This window comes from Lupinus angustifolius, unplaced genomic scaffold (assembly GCF_001865875.1).
Source record: "Lupinus angustifolius cultivar Tanjil unplaced genomic scaffold, LupAngTanjil_v1.0 Scaffold_85_6, whole genome shotgun sequence".
Classification (NCBI taxonomy): domain Eukaryota; kingdom Viridiplantae; phylum Streptophyta; class Magnoliopsida; order Fabales; family Fabaceae; genus Lupinus; species Lupinus angustifolius.
The window spans coordinates 22,886-39,171 of NW_017724213.1; the positions used below are offsets into that span (position 1 = coordinate 22,886).

Consider the following 16,286-nt stretch of genomic DNA (forward strand, 5'->3'; position numbering starts at 1 on the left):
TATCAAACATGTGTCATTTTAACATTTTGTGTGACCGATATCAAAGACTATATTGACTTATATTTATGAGGATAAATTTATGCCTAGTCATTTAAAAATGTGATTATCACAATAAAAAATATTTTAGTAATTATATAATGCCATAAAAATTATGATACCTATAATAGGTATTAGACCCTATTCAATCACAAAAATAACCAAAATGCTCTTTATGTGCAAAATTTTATTAGTGATCCATAAAATCACAAAAGTTACTATAATTCTCAAAAATGACTAAAAAAAATACTTGGGAATACTATTTTATTAATTTGAATTTTTTTTTTACAAAAATGAGTCCGACAAAAATGAATGTTAGCACCTATATTTTTCTTTCTCTTTACTCTCACACATATTTATTTCTTCTTATTTTCTTTTACACAACCAAAAAAATAATAATATTTTAATAGGTGATGAATATAATTAAATTAAACCTTAAGGGATTCAAATGTATTTTATTATAAAATAAATGACAAAGTTATTAACTATATTGAAAAATAGATCACTAAAAAAAATAATTGGCTAATAAATTTTTCAACAACCAATCATTGATAGATAGTAGGGGTGTTCAAACTAGATCGATTTAGAAAAGAAATGGAAAACAAATTTAATAAAACCAAAACTGCAAAAAAAACTAAAATTGTTCAGATGATATTGGATTAGTTTATAGAAAATCATTGGTCAGTTTTTGATTTCATTGGTCTGAATCAGAAAATCATTGGTCTAATTAACATATATAAGAAATGAATATTATTTTATTTCTAAATCTAACTAATTTTGCAATTTATAATGTAAAATTTACCATTATAAAATTTATATTTTTCATATTATCTATATGTTAAAAGTATTATCATTTATTACTTAACATTTTCTTATTGTTAAATTATATTAGTGTGTTATTGGTGTTGTTTTTTTTGGTATTTTATTTTTCCTCTTAATTTTATTTTTTGTCGTTGCCATTCTTACTTTTAGTTCAAATGAATATATAATGTTCAAATAAATGTTTAATCCTATCACTTAGTACGAAAAGTCCTCGAATATACTTATTGATTTACATGTGAATTTAAAACTTTAAAAACTTATTATTTTAAAATAGACATATTTTTTTATATGAATTTGACACTATTTATTATTTTTTACTGAAAAAACTGAATCAAACTGGATGGAAACCATATGTAAATTTTGAATTAGATTTCTTAATATAAATCAACAAACTAACCAAACTATATGTTATTTATATCTTCAAATGAACTGACATTTTGACTAAAAATGAATTAAAACTTTCCTAATAGATAGTGTTTTTTAGTGCCCAATTGAATAAGTAGTTTTTTTTAATGTAAAAATGATATTTCTTTACTTCATTTTTTTGGGTATTACTTAGATTCTCTCATCAGCCTTTATACTAAAGAACTAATTCCTTTAATCACTTGTCCCTCCCAAATATTAATTATATATATATATATATATATATATTTTATAATCTATACTTCTATACTATTAATAAAGGGAAAACATAAAATAACCACCCATCATGGTGTAATTTGTGTTTTCCTATTTTGCCCTCAATATCTTTTTATTTCTACCAAAAAACCATATAATATTATTTTCTTATTTTATCCTTATTATCTTCTTATTTTAAAAGTGTATTTAAAAAATTGAATATTAGACCAATTGAATAAATTCAACCGTAAATTTAGCGCAAAAAATTATATTTGAATTTATAAAATACAAACTATACATTACAAACGATAGGAAAGCGGGTTGACAGGCACGGTATAATAATGATAATTATAACAATAACAAAATTTTGTTTTTCTTCCCGATCTTGCAATATTTCTTATAATAATATGACTATAAATTTTTTTTTAGTTATTTTATCATAAAATAATAATATAATATGATGCATTTTATTCTTTAATGAATAAATTATAATACTCGTATTAATAAAGGGAAAACAATAAATAACCATCATCGTAACATATTTTTATTTTTAAAATTATCTTTTTGTATTATTAATAACTATTTTAAACTTTCAAACATTACATTTATTGCTTTCATTTTTTATATTAATATATCATTAATCTTACACACATTCTCTTATGTCTATCTTCTCTCATTCTCAACCCAAATAAAACGAAAAATAACATAAAAAAAATGTCTAGAATGATATTAGAGGTACAAAATGAGAAATCCGCATAAGTTTTATGTATATTACTTCAAAAAAAATACGGGGTCCGAACGACGAGTAGAAATAAAAAGAGTAAATTACACTCACCCCCGAGTTTTAGTGAAATTACACAAACTACCCATCATTTTTCTACACCTACACAAATCCCTCCATTTTATACTTTTATTACACTGATTATCTCTGCATAAAAAATAAGTGTAATTTTGTGAACAAGAAATGTGATAAATGCAATTAAGTTAAATAAAACATGATATATTGTGGAGACAAGTCCAAATAATATATAAGTCGATACCTCTTTATTATTTTTGGTTCGTTACGATATAGTATAAGAGCGATTTAAATAATATATTTTTAGAATTGTTGATGCATTTTGTAACAAAAAATAATAAAGATACATTAATTTGTATATTATTTGGATTTCTTCTCACCACAATATACTATGTTTTGTTTAACTTAATTGCATTTATCATATTTTTTGGTTAAAATATTACACTTATTTCTCAGACATAAACATGAGTAGTTAGTGTAATAAAAGTATAAAAACTAGAGAAGGTTTATATAAATATAGAAAAAATGAGGAATAATTTATATAATTTTACCAAGTGTAATTAAATTTTTATCAAGTAGAAATCCAACCAACCTTAAAACACTATACTAACCCTTTTGGTTTCCGTCCTTCACTTGTCCCAGCACATTTAGACTAGAGTGTTGTTAAATAAAAGAAAAATAAATATACAAACGTGTTCCTTCATTTTCGGCGTGTCGTCCATCAATATCTCAAACTCTCACCTTTCTCTCTTGAACTGCAGCATTAGCCATGACGGCGTCGTTTTCCTCTGCAATCTCTCCTTCTTCTTCCTCTCTTATTTCCCCTCCCGAATCTTTTCTTCAACACCGTAACAAGATCTTCCATTCTCCTTTCTCACTTTCTCCTCTGAACCATTCTCATTCCCTTCGGTTTGTATTTCTCTCTCTATCGCTCTTTTCTCATTTTCTACACTGTGTTTTACTTACGCGCACTTGTTTTTTTTTTCGAATTAAAAAATAATGATTAAATAATATAGCTATTATCAGTAGAAGAATTGAATTATTGAAGTTGAAGTGTGTAGTAGGATTCCTTTATTATTTGTACGAGGAAAAGAAAGATAGCAGTAGTAGCTAATAATAATCATGTTTAGTTTTTTTTGTTATTTTTATTTTTTAAATATGAACAGTAGCTTAATTTGACCACTAATAACCACTGAGTAGATCAATTGATTCAAACTTAACCAGAGGTTTCGAGTTCGAGTTCCGAATGCAGTTGTATTAAATACTAGAGCGGTCTTATCCGATTCGAGCTGATAAAAAGAATTTGAGCATTAATGAATGCAAAATAATGCCTTTCTCATAAATGCAGGGTCCATTGGTTGTTATACAATGCTGTATCTGTATATTGTCCTCTATTTTCTTTTTGTTTATTTATCCTTTTCTATAGCAGTAGTTTGTTTTATATATGTTTATTTTCCCCCTCTTAAATGAATTTCACTCTGATTTTGTATCTATTATTAATTCATGGGGATACTCTGGTTTCTGTTTCAGAAAGAGTCTTATTCTACCAAGGGGAAGAGAGTCACCAAGCATTAGAATACGTGCTTCCTTGACAGGTTGATACAACTCGTGCTTGTAATTTTTAAGAAGGCAGGATTAGTGCTTTGTTATGTTTTTAATTTTCTGTTTTTTTATTGATAGATGTTTCGCCGAAAGTATCTGTGGAGGAAAAACAGCTTCCGAAGGGAGAATCCTGGTCCATTCACAAGTTTGGTGGAACTTGTGTGGGAACTTCGCAGAGGATAAAGAATGTTGCTGACATAGTTATTAACGATGATTCGGATAGGAAGTTGGTGGTTGTCTCTGCAATGTCAAAGGTGACAGATATGATGTATGATCTCATCAACAAGGCTCAATCGCGGGACGAGGCTTACATATCTGCATTGGATGCTGTTTTGGAGAAGCATAGCTTGACTGCACATGATCTACTTGATGGAGATAGTCTTGCTACTTTCTTATCATTGTTGCATCAAGACATCAGTAACCTTAAAGCGATGCTCCGTGCAATATACATAGGTCATAGGCACATCAAGTCTCTCTTCCTTTTGATACTCATGTTCCTTTTTTCAGCACAAAAAATAAATTCTTAGGTAAAAAATTATGCTGTGGTCCTGACTAATTTCCTTAATATCTTGCAGCTGGTCATGCAACAGAATCCTTTACAGATTTTGTTGTTGGACACGGGGAATTATGGTCCGCTCAGATGTTGTCTTTAGTTATTAAGAAGGTCTGTTGTTTTCATTAAAAAATATGATTCTTTTTTCCTTTTTATTTATCTGAATTGCAGTTGAGCTTAGCATAATGGTAATATTGTTGCTTAGTGACCATAAGGTCACAGGTTCAAATCCTAGAAACAGCCTATCCGCTAGCAGGGGTAAGGCTGCGTATATCTATCCTCCTTAGACCCTACTAAGTGGGAGCCTCGTGCCCTAGACCGCCATTTTATTTATCTGAGTTGAGATGATTACATCGTGCTTCCCTTCTTATTCTGCAGAATGGGACTGATAGCAAATGGATGGATACAAGGGAAGTCCTTATTGTGAACCCTTCTGGTTCTAATCAAGTTGATCCTGATTATTTGGAGTCTGAGAAAAGACTTGAAAAATGGTACTCTTTGAATCCATCTAAGGTAATTGTTGCTACTGGATTTATTGCAAGCACACCTCAAAACATTCCTACTACGCTGAAGAGAGATGGAAGTGATTTCTCGGCAGCCATTATGGGTGCTCTATTTAGGGCTCGTCAGGTCACAATTTGGACAGATGTTGACGGTGTGTATAGTGCAGATCCTAGAAAAGGTTTGTGCTGCTTCTTATTTTATGTGCTTATTGAACAATGAGTGCATTATGAGAATTATTTTTAGTAACCGAGACATAGTTTTACTTCTGATATAGTGGTGATGCATTTATTCTTGTGATTGAATACCCTATGATAAAGTTTTGATAGAGTTATAAACAATATCTTCTACAGTTAGTGAGGCTGTCATTTTGAAGACATTATCTTATCAAGAGGCGTGGGAAATGGTGAGTTAGACTCTGGAAAGCCTCAGCTTTTTGTGCCTATGAAAAATAAGGTGATTGACTTTCAAATTGTCTGCTATGCAGTCTTATTTTGGTGCAAATGTGTTACACCCACGCACAATAATTCCTGTGATGCGGTATGGAATACCCATTGTGATCAGGAATATTTTCAACCTTTCTGCACCGGGAACAAAGATATGTGATTCTAGGATTAACGATTATGAAGATAAGGAGAATCCGACAACTCATGTCAAAGGGTTCGCGACCATAGACAACCTGGCACTGATAAATGTTGAGGGGTAAGTCATGAATTATAGTTCCTTTGCCTCGTTAATAATTGGATTTCTTTTTTTTTTTGATGATTTCTTTTTATCACAAGATGTCATGTAACCAGTATTTATCTACCAAGTTGTAGAGTCTAATGTGTGTTTCTTTGTTACTTTTTGCAGAACTGGTATGGCTGGTGTTCCAGGTACAGCTAGTACTATTTTTAGCGTAGTAAAAGATGTTGGGGCTAATGTTGTCATGATATCTCAGGTGCACTTATAATCATTTTCAGCTATTCTACTTGTCCGCATTGATACATAGAAACTTTCAAGTGGTCATTAACAGAGTTTCTGTAGGCTAGTAGTGAGCATTCTGTGTGCTTCGCTGTGCCGGAAAAGGAAGTGAAAGCTGTTGCCGAGGCGTTGCAATCTAGATTTCGTCATGCTTTGGATGCCGGGCGTCTTTCTCAGGTGTTAAAATCAATTCTGTTTCAAGACTGAAGATTGATCATAATACATTTTTTTTATTTCCATCTTCCTGATCTGGGTGAATCATTTGTGTGTCATGCTCCTAATTTGTTTAAGAGGATATAGACCAAAGAGTCGGGTTTTCCCGTCTCTGATATGATTTGTCTTTGTTGTTAAGTTTTCTTCTCTCCTCTCCCCTCTTAATTAGCAATCAGGGTAGACTAGGGATAGAATTCATATTTTAGGTTTAAGCCACTTATCACGTTTCCATAAAATGTCAAGCACAAGAGAACTTCTTGAAAAGTGCCTAAGGTGAAAATGAAAGGGCATTAACTATTGTTAAAGGTAGAACCTTGCTTGGACAAATGGTGGATTATGCCCATTGCCACTTATGGCAAAAAGTTTGGGCGTTACCTTGGGTATATTTTTTATTTATAACCTATTGATGGATGGTTGAACATTCTCAATGTAATTCTAATGAATACTGTTAACTAGGGAACGCATTGCTCTTTTTTTATGGAAAACTTATATACTTCTTAATCAAAATAAACAAATAATTTCTTGGCCTATGCTCTTACTTGCGTCCTTTTCCTCATGAGATAGTCAGCTTGTAAATTTATGTGCTTATTTCTTAATAATCTTGAAGTACAAACTTGAGAACTGAATAATTTCATTTCTCCTGTCTTTTTTTTGGAATATGTATTTGAATGGTGTTGAAATTTAAAGCTTGTAAGCTATTTGTTACCACTTTTATTACATTTTAAATCATGTAGCTCCTCTCAGGTTGCAGTTATTCCGAATTGTAGCATTTTGGCTGCTGTTGGCCAAAAAATGGCAAGCACTCCTGGAGTTAGTGCCACCCTTTTCAATGCATTGGCGAAGGTCAGGAAATTGTGTTTATCTGAGTGGTTTGACAAGTTATTGCCAGGGTTATAATTTGTGGCATATTTTATTGTCTTTTAACTTGTTTATGGTCGAACTTGTTCTCATAAGCAGGCCAATATTAATATCCGTGCCATAGCTCAAGGTTGTTCTGAGTACAATATTACTGTTGTTGTTAAGCGAGAGGATTGTATAAAGGCTTTACGGGCTGTCCATTCCAGATTTTATCTCTCAAGAACCACCTTAGCAATGGGCATTATTGGACCTGGATTAATTGGGAGCACACTACTTGACCAACTAAGGGATCAGGTGCATTTTTGTAGATAATTTGCCATTTGTTAATCTTGATTTGGGCTCTAAATGTATAATTATATTGTTGGTTTGTATTCCTATGTGGAATTTGTTGATTACATTACTTTTTTTCTAACTTACCTAGTTGCACTTTTAGGAAATCATACCTAAACTTGAAGAATAGAATTTGTTTTTAATGAAGAAGTAATGTGCTTTATTTTGTAATCTGTCTAGTCGTATCTGTGTGTATGTCATATGAATTTGCCACAATTCTTTCAATGCAGGCCTCTGTTCTGAAAGAAGAGTTTAACATTGATTTGCGTGTAATGGGCATACTCAGTTCAAAATCAATGCTTCTTAGTGATGTGTAAGTCGAATCCCTCAGAACTGAAATCTCTTTTTGGATGTCATGCAAAGAATTTGCAAGTTAAAATGATACACAAATTGGCGTTCTTTATTTGAGAAAGAGGACCTCATTTTACACTTTCTCCTTTTCTCTGGAACACATTATATTTCTTATTACATGTCATTTATTTTATCTTTGTTTAGATTATTGGAACTTGAAGGCAAGAAAAAGTAGAAAGTAATATCATGAAAGAAAAACCGATGAAGTCAAACATTAATAATAATATAGAAGATCTTTCAAATTTGCGTGCAAGTCTAAATGAGGAAATTTCTTGAAAGATACCAAAATCCTGTGAAAAGAACCAAAGAGGAAGTATGGGAACAATACTTACCCAATATAAGTATAATTGCAATGATATCGCAAAAAAATATTTGATCATTTTGTTCTAGAAAAATGAAACACCGCAGAGCAGCGTCTAAGTCATGTAGCCTTGTCACCTTGCTTGCTTGATGGAATCTCTTAATCAACATCAAAGTATTTATTTGCAAGTTAAGTTTTGGAGAGAAAGAAAGAGAAAGAGAAGACTTCAAAGCCATCCCACAAGTGTATTCCATGACTCTCAAATTTTCCTTTTCCCTTCCTTCTCCTCCAAAACCCAACTTGCAAACAAACCCTAGGCTCAATGTTGTGGGCGCGATTTCTCAAACACTGAAGATGTATAATGTCCGTAGTCCGGATGACAGATTTTATCTCTCAAGAACCACCTTAGCAATGGGCATTATTGGACCTGGATTAATTGGGAGCACACTACTTGACCAACTAAGGGATCAGGTGCATTTTTGTAGATAATTTGCCATTTGTTAATCTTGATTTGGGCTCTAAATGTATAATTATATTGTTGGTTTGTATTCCTATGTGGAATTTGTTGATTACATTACTTTTTTTCTAACTTACCTAGTTGCACTTTTAGGAAATCATACCTAAACTTGAAGAATAGAATTTGTTTTTAATGAAGAAGTAATGTGCTTTATTTTGTAATCTGTCTAGTCGTATCTGTGTGTATGTCATATGAATTTGCCACAATTCTTTCAATGCAGGCCTCTGTTCTGAAAGAAGAGTTTAACATTGATTTGCGTGTAATGGGCATACTCAGTTCAAAATCAATGCTTCTTAGTGATGTGTAAGTCGAATCCCTCAGAACTGAAATCTCTTTTTGGATGTCATGCAAAGAATTTGCAAGTTAAAATGATACACAAATTGGCGTTCTTTATTTGAGAAAGAGGACCTCATTTTACACTTTCTCCTTTTCTCTGGAACACATTATATTTCTTATTACATGTCATTTATTTTATCTTTGTTTAGATTATTGGAACTTGAAGGCAAGAAAAAGTAGAAAGTAATATCATGAAAGAAAAACCGATGAAGTCAAACATTAATAATAATATAGAAGATCTTTCAAATTTGCGTGCAAGTCTAAATGAGGAAATTTCTTGAAAGATACCAAAATCCTGTGAAAAGAACCAAAGAGGAAGTATGGGAACAATACTTACCCAATATAAGTATAATTGCAATGATATCGCAAAAAAATATTTGATCATTTTGTTCTAGAAAAATGAAACACCGCAGAGCAGCGTCTAAGTCATGTAGCCTTGTCACCTTGCTTGCTTGATGGAATCTCTTAATCAACATCAAAGTATTTATTTGCAAGTTAAGTTTTGGAGAGAAAGAAAGAGAAAGAGAAGACTTCAAAGCCATCCCACAAGTGTATTCCATGACTCTCAAATTTTCCTTTTCCCTTCCTTCTCCTCCAAAACCCAACTTGCAAACAAACCCTAGGCTCAATGTTGTGGGCGCGATTTCTCAAACACTGAAGATGTATAATGTCCGTAGTCCGGATGACAACGGGACATGCAAAAATAGTGCTTACCCGTGCTCATATTCACACTATTTGTGGGTACCCAACATGTTTTCAAGTTTAATTATATAATTATATATTTTTTAGTAATCAATATTTATAAAAATAGTTATCATATGAATGATGTGTATATGATAAATTTATCACTATAATTCAATCACTCAAATTCATTATGAAATAATAATAAAATATAGAATATATGTGAAAGTAATAAAAAACTAGAACATATAAAATATTTAATTAAAAAAATAGATTTAGGAATATGCGGGTACCTGATGAACATGTATCGTGATACTCGTCATCACCTGTAAGCTATTATTGCGGGTACAAGTTGCATGTATATTTTGCAAGTACCCACGAGTCGTGTATTTTTGTCATTCCTAAATGTCATACACATATGTCACCTAAGGTTCAATTCTTATGCACCCTGAGAACTAGTAGGGGTGTAACAGTTCGGTTCAAATTTTAGGTACATTATGAACCGAACCAAACAAAAGGGGTGGTTCAGTTTATGTTGATTTTTATCGTTGGAACCGAACCGTCTATGAACAATTTGGTCTGTCGGTTCACTTTTTTTAATGGAGCATGTTAAATTTTGTTATGTAACTATAGGTTTCTCATTGTGTTATACTTCGTTTGTAGACTTGTCGTTACTCAAATGTTATTAAAACTTTAGATATTTTTTGCTTATGCGAGTCTACGAGAGAGGGGAACATTATGCTTTACATCAAGTGACACAATTGTTAATTGTTTATATGTTTCAAGGTTCGATTCACTACTCATGGTTCCAAACTCTACAAAACTATGAAGCGAATCACATTTTTTGGTTTGGTTCGGTTCAATTTCTTAGGTTTCACGTTTCAATCCAGAAGTACTTAGTCACTTACACTCCTACCAGGTAGGGCATAGGAACATCACAAGGTAAAATTTGGGAGGATTTGGAAGGTGTAGTCCATGGAAATACCTTTAGAAAAAAGTTTCCTAGTAGGGGATCTCAATGGACATGTAGGGCGGGACACTAGAAGATTCAAAGGTTTTCATGGCGATTATGCCGTAGGTGAAGCAAATCTAGAAGGTAGGACTATCCTAGATTTCTTCTAGCTTTTGATTGTACAATAGTCAACATGTGTTTTAAGAAGCGAGAAGAGCATCTGGTCATATATAAGAGTGGAGTTGCTCTTTCTCAAATCAATTTCTTTCTTATAAGGAAATCATATAGAAAGCTTTGCTTGGACTGCAAAGTCATAACGGGAGAGAGTTTCATGATCCAATTTTTTTCCGAACATATACTAGCCAATTTTCAGGCTGCAAATATTCTTACCAAGCCATTATCTTTGACAAGGTTCATCACTCTCATGAATCAACTCAAAGTCTTAGACCTTAATTCCTTGACCAACCTGCCTTTGGATTCAAGGGAGCATATCAGAGTGTATTAGAGCCTTAGGCTTAAGTATAGCTTTGTTAAAATGCTAGTTGTGTTAGCTTGGCTTTATCAAATTAGTTAGTGCCAACTGTGTTAGCTGGCTGCCAGCTGTGTAAGCTAGCCTTCATCTCTATAAATAGAGATGCTCCCCTGTTTTTCAGCTAAGCTTCAATAATAAGAACTTCGTGAGGAAAACGCCATGAGCTCACATCCATGAGCTCCACCATAACTGCCATGACTACCATAACCACCATAGCTACCATATGACGATGGAAATTCAGAATGAGAAGGATTTTGCGAATATGACGGTAACAACAGATATATATATATGCAACAGAGTCGAAGACGAGACCAGAGGAGATTGGTGTGATGGTGGAGCTATCGCAACATATGTAGAAAGCACATCTGAAATCGTTCTGTGACAATTATTCGCAAGACAAACTTCATAAGTGAGAATGACTTCAGAGAATGAATTGTTGGAGGCTCAGATTGACTTTCAACGAGGTAATCATAGGTTGAAACATCTCATTTAGACCGTCAAGACTCAAGAACATAGTCGATGTGTACTCAGTAGAAATTAACAATCAAAGAGTGCTTTGGTTCGAAGGCTTCTACTTTGGTTTTAAGGCTTGGATTTATGAACTTCATCTGCTGATAAGAGGAATTCTTTGGCCAATACATGGTTATTGAGTTACATCTGCAGAATGCATCTTCTTATTTGTTAGCTTGTGACCTTGTCTATATTTATTCTTTATTGACTAAGTTTTTTTTTGTTCAATTATGATATGCTAGTAGGAATTGTTGCTTGCAGGGGAATTGACTTAGCTAGGTGGAGAGAACTCCGCAAGGAAAACAGTGAAGTGACTAATTTGGGAAAATTTGCTCAACATTTGCATGGAAATCATTTTATACCAAACACTGTGATAGTGGACTGCACAGCTGATTCTGTGATTGCTGGCTATTACTATGACTGGCTGCGTAAAGGAATACATGTAGTGACTCCCAATAAGAAAGCAAATTCAGGACCACTTGATCAGGTAAAGTCCTTTTGATGACACAGACTGTCCTTGGTTGTCATTGACTTATATTACACAGTTAGCTTTGATAATTGATCCTGTCATAATAGTAACTTTATTTTGATATAGTTGAGAATGAAGTGATGCAAAAGACATAATACTAACCTATTTTTATACTAATATTAGACCCCTAATTCATATTATAGAGATTCGACAAAGTTTTACATTGATTGTTTGATTGCCTAAGATAACCTTCACCTTTTATATGGGCTTAGGACTGACTGTGCATATCATGAAGCATACATTGACAAGTTTAGAGATAAATGTTTTGCCATAAACATGATTTACGATAAAACATTTTGGCATCCGTTTGATCCATGTAGCCGACCTCACCTAGTGGAATTAAGCATTGGTTATTGCATTAGACTCCTAATTAGATAAGGAAACAAGTTATAAAAGATAAGATAATCTTAACTCTAAGCGATCTTCTAAGATACTCTCAACTAATCAAGATATAATCATGATAATATGATATATTCTCACAATATTAAAATGTCCTCTGGATATACGATAATTCAAGATATTCTGAGATACTTACATATATTCTAACAACCTATTTTTTCATGAAGTATTTCTGGATATAGAAATTCTTATACATTAATTTTGATTCATTTTTTGAAACGAAAAGCCACATAATTATTACATTATCAATATAAGGAAAGTGAGAGGGGAAGTTTTTACACTTTTTATTGTGTTTACAATATTACTTGACTTCGTAAAGTCCTTGGTTGTTATTTGTTATTGACTTATTTTACATAATTAGCCTTGTCGATGTTTGATAACCAAACCTATTTTTTCAGTGAAGTATTCCTGGATATAGAAATTCCTATAAATTAATTAGGTTTATTTGTTTTTGAAAAGAAAAACCACATAATTATTACTTTATCAATACGAAGAAATTGGTAGAGGAAGCTTTTACATTTTTAATTGATATGTATATCATATCCTTCATCCATTGGCTGCTGTCCATTTTCTATCCCCTCTGATAAACCAAGATATAATGTTGTAAATTGCATTGTTTCATATCTTCTAGTGGCACAAGTATTCTGGCAGGATATCATGTTGAGGAGTCACAACTTAGGGGTTAGGGCTCATTTGTTTAGGATTTTTCTCTCAGAAAAACCACTTCCTTTGTCAGAAATTACTTTTTAAAGAACTTTGTGTAAGATTTTGAAAAGAATTAGAATCTAAAAGTAATAGTCATATTTTAGATTAATTTGAGAAGGTAATACTGTGAGCAAAATGAATGTCACGGTAGGTATGTTATTCCTTTTGTGTATATTCTGTAATTTTAAAATTGCCTTCCATACTATATAAGCTTCACCAGCTACTGATAGTTCATATGTTTATTCCTTTTGCTGGTTACTTTTAATCATATTTATTACTAATTTTGGGGCTGTCACTCTTTCACTCAACATCCAGTATTTGAGGTTAAGAGCTCTTCAAAGGCAATCATACACACACTACTTCTACGAAGCTACTGTCGGGGCTGGTCTTCCCATCGTCAGTACTTTACGTGGTCTCCTTGAAACCGGAGATAAAATATTGCAAATTGAAGGCATCTTCAGGTTTGCTTTGACTTGTTATTGTGGTCACAATTTGTATATTAAGACAGTCTCACACTGAGACTTGTGACAATCTTGCATTCAGTCTTATTTTTCCACCCTCCATTTTTCCCATTCTGGAGAGAAAATAAATTAGGATGTTATTTCGAGGTTTCTTAATGCCTATTAGCATTTTTTGTTTATCCCGTGAATTCACCATAAGGTATTGCTTCTGATTTTGCAGTGGGACTTTGAGTTACATCTTTAATAACTTCAAAGATGGCCAGTCTTTTAGTGGGGTAGTTTCTGAAGCAAAGGAAGCAGGTTATACTGAGCCTGATCCAAGGGATGATCTGTCCGGAACAGATGTTGCTAGAAAGGTAGAATATACTGTACTGAACTTGTTTAGTTGTTAACCAAAGTTTCTTGTCAACTTTAATAAAGTACCTTTAGGTTTGTGGACATCTCTTGAGTTTCATTATTAACTATTAAGAGTAACTTTGTTTTAGATTTATGTGTAAGGCTGTTGTTTAATGATTTAAATTATGAGTGGTTCATCCTGGAATCAAATTCTGGGTAAGCCACCAGCCATGACCCTAAGGTTAGTTTCACAATTATGCTTGGGCGATTACCCAATCAAAGACCCCCATTATTTATTTCCTTTTTTTAAATATTTGGATGTTAGACCATTTGGCTAAAATTTTTGAAGCTTGCATTCAGTTGATTTAGATTCATGATAGCAGTTTTCTTTTTCATGTAATCCTCTTTTGATTGTAGCAATTTATAATCAATATCCTAAAGCTGGCTTGGTTCTACAGGTGATCATTCTTGCAAGGGAATCTGGTTTAAAGCTAGAACTGTCTGATATTCCTGTCGAAAGCCTTGTTCCAGAACCATTAAGAGTAAGAACCAATTTTTATTAAATATGCATTTAATTTTTGTTTTTGGCATTACACTTGACATTGACATTGATGTTTTGATGATTTTTTTGCAGGTTTGTGCATCAGCTCAGGAGTTTATGCAACAACTACCAAAATTTGATGAGGAGTTTGGAAAGAAACAACATGATGCTGAGAATGCTGGGGAAGTGAGTACTCTAAGCATTCTTTTTGGTTAAAGCATCTAAAAGACTAGTTGAATTATCTGTTACATCCATGCATGGTATTTCAAAGTTGGATTGGCAGTGTTATTGATTTGATGACACCATATTACGTGGACCTTTTATTTCATTTAATACAAAATTTAAGGCTAAATACATGCTGGAAAAGGCATGGTTGAAACTGTCCTCCCAAATGTTTGAAAAATATGAGACACTCTGAGCAGTTGGTAGAAACTATTTGGTAGCTTAGTAGCATGATGGCATGCATTGCCTATATATTTTGTCATGGCTAGTTATTTCTCATTTGCTAAATACTTATATTGCATGGCTACTTCAAAGAAGGTAACATACCCATACCGGGCATGTACCAATACTCCTGGGTACTCATTTTATGTGAATTGTTTCAAAATTGTGTCCTTTTGGCCTGGAAACTACTTCAGATTTTCCCCATTTTTTCGTTAGTCACATAATTAGTCTCTCATTCACATTTCACATAATTAGATACCCGAGTCTTCACATACTACTAAATTTTTACCATTACCATACCCATAATCATGCAACATAGCAGCATGTATACCTTCATTCATGCAATGTTACCCATACTCTAGTTTTTGAAAAAATATGGAATCCCATATCCGGTATGTACCACGTACCCGATATGTGCCCGTGTTGGTGTAACACAGCTAAACATACTATTACCCCATTGATTATTATATTTTTTATTATGCCATATGAGAAATGATTAAGAAAGACTTACAAAATCAATGCTTTGTTGATGAACATGATTTATGATAGAATATCATCCAATCCATGTAGCTGACCCCACCTGGTGGGATAAATGCTTGGTTGTCATTGTTATTGTTGTATGCCACCATGCTAAATATGAGGTTATTATATTTTGAACTTTGAAGGTGTTGAGATACGTGGGAGTGGTGGACGTGACTAATAAAAAAGGATTTGTAGAGCTGAGAAGATACAAGAAGGATCATCCATTTGCTCAATTATCTGGGTCTGATAACATTATTGCATTCACAACAAGAAGGTATAACCAACAGCCTCTTATAGTAAGAGGGCCAGGTGCTGGTGCTCAAGTTACAGCTGGTGGAATATTTAGTGACATTTTACGACTTGCTTCATATCTTGGTGCTCCCTCATAGATCTCATTCTGGCATCATAAAAGTTTTGTTACATCCAAGTTCTCTTGATTTGCTTCAGGTGCAGGTTTTTGCTTCTAGTTATGTTGTAATAATGTAACATGTTTCTCTTATATTAGGTTATTTGAGTAATGGAGAAGGATCATTTTTGATTTTAAGTGCATTGATGCAATAGATTTATTGTAAAAAATGCCTTCAGGAGAAAATAGCTTCAATAAAAAGCACTTCTTAAAATCTATTTTAATCAATTTGCTTACTATATAGGTTTTTGCTTCTTCCAGTTATGTTGAGATAATTTAAGCATGTTTCTCTTATGTTAGGTTATTTGGGTAATGGAGAAGGATCATTTTGATTCTAACTGCATTTGTGCAATAGATTATTGTGAAAAAATGTCTTCAGAAGAGAATAGCTTCAATAAAAAGCACTTTTTTTTTAAATTTATTTTAGTCATAGTTTAGGGATGAGCGTAGGATGGGTTAAGCATGTCCCTC

General features: G+C 32.8%; 1 protein-coding gene and 1 long non-coding RNA gene across 3 annotated transcripts; one reads left to right on the forward strand and one right to left on the reverse strand.

Moving 5' to 3' along the window:
• Positions 1–2,953: 2,953 nt before the first annotated feature.
• Positions 2,954–16,043, forward strand: LOC109339618 (bifunctional aspartokinase/homoserine dehydrogenase 2, chloroplastic-like). 2 transcript variants are annotated; one of them, XM_019577081.1, is made up of 18 exons: positions 2,954–3,181; positions 3,797–3,867; positions 3,953–4,327; positions 4,450–4,538; positions 4,806–5,109; positions 5,282–5,334; positions 5,416–5,630; positions 5,781–5,868; positions 5,955–6,068; positions 6,849–6,947; positions 7,062–7,256; positions 7,523–7,605; positions 11,734–11,959; positions 13,421–13,566; positions 13,787–13,922; positions 14,361–14,444; positions 14,537–14,629; positions 15,553–16,043. In XM_019577081.1, exons 1-18 carry the CDS (start codon positions 3,042–3,044, stop codon positions 15,796–15,798), a joined length of 2,757 nt encoding a protein of 918 aa, XP_019432626.1. In that variant the 5' UTR covers positions 2,954–3,041; the 3' UTR covers positions 15,799–16,043. The 2 variants fall into 2 exon arrangements, with proteins under 2 accessions (XP_019432626.1, XP_019432627.1); XM_019577082.1 differs by having other exon boundaries at positions 2,956–3,181; positions 3,803–3,867.
• Positions 7,083–8,416, reverse strand: LOC109339620. The gene is made up of 2 exons (XR_002106687.1): positions 8,372–8,416; positions 7,083–7,212 (listed from the first exon to the last, which is right to left on the reverse strand). It is a non-coding gene; the product is annotated as an uncharacterized LOC109339620 (long non-coding RNA).
• Positions 16,044–16,286: the final 243 nt, after the last annotated feature.